Source organism: Colobus angolensis, unplaced genomic scaffold, assembly GCF_000951035.1.
Source record: "Colobus angolensis palliatus isolate OR3802 unplaced genomic scaffold, Cang.pa_1.0 Scaffold16, whole genome shotgun sequence".
Classification (NCBI taxonomy): domain Eukaryota; kingdom Metazoa; phylum Chordata; class Mammalia; order Primates; family Cercopithecidae; genus Colobus; species Colobus angolensis.
The window spans coordinates 7,113,866-7,119,036 of NW_012114710.1; the positions used below are offsets into that span (position 1 = coordinate 7,113,866).

Consider the following 5,171-nt stretch of genomic DNA (forward strand, 5'->3'; position numbering starts at 1 on the left):
CACACCAACATTGCACAAGTATACATATGTAACAAACCTGCACGTTATGCACATGTACCCTAGAACTTAAAGTATAATAAAAAAAAGAAAAGAAAACAGTGCCATTTGCAATAGCACCAAAAATTTAAATACTTTGGGAGAAAGTTAACAAAACTTGTACAATGCCTGTGCAAAACACTGCTGATAGAAATTAAAGAAGACCTAAATAAATGGTGAGAGATACCATGTTGCAAGATTGGAAGACATGATATTGTTAAAAATGTCACGCTTCAGTTCCTTGGCTGTCGATCCAGTACCAGGACAAACCCTTTACCGTTTACTCCCCTCAGTCCAGTGGTCCAAGTTCTCTAAGCTCTGTCAGCTTACAGCATCAATAACTGACAGGAATCTTGGAAGAATAAAAACTGGCTTCCATCTTTTAAAAAGGTATCTTATCTAATATATTTTTAATGAAGCCCATATAATTTTAATCCAATGTGATGAACAAAAATAGATCAGAGTCTATGTTAAAATGAAAGACAATAATGAGGAAAGAAGGGAGAGTCAGACAGAAATCAAGTGTCACAGAGATGAGCAAGGGAAGAAATAAGGGACAATGAGGCAAAGAAGGACAAAGAAACAAAAGAGACATATGAAGAGAGAAACAGAGAACCAAAAATGAGGAGCTGACAGAGGCAGAGCAGTAGAGAATGAGATTGAGACATGAGCAAGGCGTAGGGCGAGAGAATCAGAGGCAGAGACACAGGACAGATACAGAGATCAAGGTTCCTCAGACAGAGAAGGGAAGAGAGAGGAGTCACACTCTTTCCTGTCCCCCTTCCCACTCCTATCCATCTTCCCGCCCCCCATGGAAAAAAAAAATCAAACACTTATCATCCAAACTCCAATTATAAATCACATCCATTCTGCCGTCATGGAAATGAGTAACCAGGAATTTCAATTTCAATGAGTGCATAGAAAGGATGGAAGCTATTAGTGTGTGTGAGCAGACACACACACACACACAGAGGTAGTGCCTCTGCAGCATCTCTCTGCTCCTATACCCTATCTCAAGCTGGTGCTAGGATCACCTGTGCTGCACAAAAGAAGAAATTGAACCTTGTAAGGCAAAGGTTTCTGAACCAGAGCGAGAAACCTGGCCAGCTCCATGCCCTCTTTCCGCCCCTCAGCCCTCAAAGGACACCCGCTGAGGAGCATGAGAACTCTTCTTTATTTTCCTTGTTTAGAATACTCTCCACCTTCTCTCAGAAAATACTCCCATCCTTCCGGTTCCCCAAATTATTCAGGGACAGAGTCTTGTCCACCTCTGCTTTGAGCATGAGTATAGGGCCTGCTACCCAAAAGTCATTAGTAAGTGTGTGTCAGGTGAATAAATCTATGCTGGTTCTAGATATATGTGAATACACACACATATATACATTAGACATGTTTGCTATTCATGTACCTATGAACTTTTGTAAAGTAATTATTCATAATACTAATAAAAATGTTCTCCCAGTAAGTTCCTTCTAAATCTATTTTCCCTCCAGTGTTCTTAATCTCAGTGGTATTAACGTCATTCAGACTCTTCATCCCATCTGAAAACACTCTCATCAAATCAATAAGGCCTGTTGATCTCATCTTCTAAATGTCTTCTACTTTATCTCCCATGCAATCTAGCCACATGCTAAAAGAAAAATCAAATCCTCCTGAATAGCACTCCTTCCATCATCCATCTTGTTGTCACTAACCTTTCCAATCAAGTCACATTATTTGTTCCACCTTCAATGGAAATCCATACAAAAATACTATTTCTTTCAGAATTAACATTAAACTCCTTATTTTGGTATTGAGAACTTTCCCAATTACACTCCAACTCACCTTCCCAAAGTTATTTCCTACTCCTCTCCCCATCTCTAATAACATTAAGTTTTTCATCATTCCCTATGTACTTATGCTCCTCCTCTCCACCAGGCCTCTATCCATGGACATTCACATGTCCTTTCCCTCCTCTTTCTCTACATCTAGATCTTTGAACTTTCAGCTTAAGTTGTATCTTGTTCCTCAACCTGATCACTGACCCTAGAGAGAGTTAGTCATTCCTGTCCCTGGATTGCCAATGCACTTGAAACATATATTTATTACTGCTCAAATTGTAATACATAGTTATTATTTAAATATCATTTTTCTCCATTACATTGTGAGTTGTACAACTGCAGACTGTCTCACTGACTTTTAAAGTATCACAGAGCTTAGCACAGAACCTTGCACACATAGGAGTCAAATAAATATGAGAAAAGCAAATAAACATACCTTTCTGTGCTTTAATTAGTTGTTTTCCAATTTCTAGTGTCACAAAGGCTGTGCCATTTAGAACTATGTCAGTTATGGTTTTCCAAGCATTAGGAGAAAGTCTTTCAGTAGGAGAAATAAAATTCCCTGCTGCATTGTTTATCACAATCTAATAAATGGACAAGGCAAGTTACAGAAACTTTAGATGAGGAAAAACATTTTCTCTGCAGGGTTTTTGTTTCTGAAATGTATTAATAGAAATAATACAATAAAGTTGAAGTTCACAGTTACCTACGAAACAATACCATGAGATTTGGTAGTCTGAGTATGTGAAAACCTTCTATGTTAGTTACCAAATTTCAGAATCCTAAGCCATCTTTAAATTAGGGTAGATTCTGTTATTAGGAAAACTAAAAGGGTGCAGGGGCTTATGCCCGTAATCCCAGCACTTTGGGATGAGTTCAAGACCAGCCTGGGCAACAAAGCAAGACCTCATCTCTACAAAAATTTTCTTTTAAAAATTAGCTGGGTGTGGAGGCACATGCCTGTATTCCCAGCTACTTGGGAGGCTGAGGTGGGAGTACTGCTTGAGCCCAGGAGGTCAAGGCTCCACTGAGCCATGACTGTGCCACTTGCATTCCAACCTGAGTGACAGAGCAAGACCCTGTCTCAAAATAAATGAATAAAATTTTAAAAGGTTAAAAAAAAAAAGAAAATTAATACAGATAAACATATTTACCATGTGACTCTATTTTATTTCAAAGAATCTCAAGAAATGTCTTTTTGTTTCTGGTGTCATTTTAGTTTAACTTAACCAATGCAGCTTGTGGTTGATGATCTATTTACCATCAATAAAGATTCTGGCTAGTTCTACAGGAGATTCAAAGTTATTGGTTCTGAAAATATCTTTATCATAGAAAGTGCTATCTTTGAGACTACTGGAAGAAATGGCTTCTCTCCAGTAAATGTACCAAGCAACAGCAAAATATTCGTGCATATTTCAGGTTTTAAAAGGAGAAATTTTGAATTTCTTACAGTTTTTCATGTTTATATTGTTCTCCACTGAGGAAGACAATCAAAAGTTATTAGCAGAAGCAAAAAGCATCAATCATTTAAACTCAATGCTATGCTCTTGAACTGCTCTTGTTATTTCATCATCTTATTAAATAAAGTGAAATCAAGTTTGTTTTCTGATCAATCATAAATGGATTCTTTAAGTATTCCTGAAAGGAAGTCGTGTAGCGGTCTTTCTACTCCGTTCTTTGCTTTAGCAGAACTGGCATTTTCCTAGGGACAGAAAATAGGTGCTTCTCAACACAGCACTTGCTCATATTGAGGTAGGAGGTGGGCCTAACTCTGAAGCCAGAGCTCCAGCACAGGACCAGATTGAGGACTACTTAAACCAAGTCCTAGATGAAAGCACCCCCTCTTTAGATATACCCACCAATGCACTGTTTGTTTACCATTGCCATGGCAATGCCAGCAAGTTACTGCCCTTTCCATGGCAACGAACTGATGACTAAGAAGTTACCAACCCTTTTCTAGAAATTTCTGCATAAACCTAATTAATTTGCATGTAATTAAAAGTGGGTATAAATATGACTATAAAACTGCCTCTCAACTGCTATGCCCAGCACATTGACTATGGGGTTGCCCTGCTCTGAAGGAACAGTCACAGATCCATTCCACTGCTGCTGCTGCTTCAGAAAAGCTGTTCTCTTCTACCACCAGCTCATCCTTGAATTCTTTCCTGGGTAAAGCCAAGAACCTTCCCAGGCTAAGCCCCAGACTGGGACTTGCCTGTCCTACATCAGTATCAACATTTTATTTCCTTTGTACAAGTTGTTGGGTGTTATCAACATCAAGTGTCTGGCAGTTCGGCTTCATCATCACTACACTTACATTAGGATGTCCTGCAACTTTGATCAGTTCTGACACAGTGTTTTGAACCATATCAGGATCCCTCACATCACACTGAATTGCATGAACCTGCAAAATAACAAAAAGAAAATGACATTTTCCAGGTTTCTTAAACCAAACACATGAACAAATTATTTGAACATGTTATAATTCCTAAATCTAAATTAAATAACTGATTTTTAATGTACCTTATTTCCAGTTTGAGAAGAAATTTGTTCTGCGGTAGCTTTCAAAACATCCATCTTCCTAGAAATAAACACCTTATATGACTTCATATTATATTTTTCAATTTCATAAACTGAAGAATACAGATAATTCATAGCTTAAAGAAAAGCATTTCTGAGAAAGTATAGATGTTATTTATATACAAAAATCAATGTGAATTTTTTCTAAAAGTCAAATTTAGATCATTTTTATATATTTGATACTAATTTATTGAATTAGTCACTTTTAAACCAGTTACTTTAACATTATCTACTCACAGATTTAAATTATTCCTTAATAAGCCAGCTTTACAAAGAAAATATATTCATGGTTTAATGTTAGTAGGTTTTGTACTAAATTTATGGGTTCAAAGAGTCTACATTTATTCACACAGTCTCACATTCTACAAAAGAAATCTATGAACAGAAATTATTATTAAAATGAAAATAATATTTTAAAACTCTTAAAAACTTTACAATGTAAAAACAAAAATATTCTGGCCAATCTGCAATTGCAAATGACATAGTAACCGTTGTTTGGATGACTACTTGGCCCACCCAAAATTTTACACCATTCAAAATGGTGAAGGGGTGGATTTTTAAACCAGTCTCTAAAGCCTCAGACTTAGAGCTTATAGGGTACCCAATAAGAAGAAATTCCTTCCACACGGTCTTACCCTTCCTATATTCATCACAATAATAGATATTTTGAAATATCTGTTTATTTTATAGAAAATGAAAGTACTGGCCGGATGTGGTGGCTCACGCCTGTAATCC

The 5,171-nt window shown here is 36.9% G+C and overlaps 1 protein-coding gene across 1 annotated transcript in view; it reads right to left on the reverse strand.

Annotated features, from left to right (window-relative positions):
- DECR1 (2,4-dienoyl CoA reductase 1, mitochondrial) overlaps nucleotides 1-5,171 on the reverse strand; it is a 47,017-nt gene that overhangs the window by 25,257 nt on the left and 16,589 nt on the right. Inside the window, exons 3-5 of the mRNA XM_011937070.1 lie at nucleotides 4,380-4,437; nucleotides 4,174-4,260; nucleotides 2,293-2,440 (exon numbers count right to left, since the gene is read on the reverse strand). Coding sequence (XP_011792460.1) covers nucleotides 2,293-2,440; nucleotides 4,174-4,260; nucleotides 4,380-4,437 — 293 coding nt within the window. The remainder of the gene's footprint in view (nucleotides 1-2,292; nucleotides 2,441-4,173; nucleotides 4,261-4,379; nucleotides 4,438-5,171) is intronic.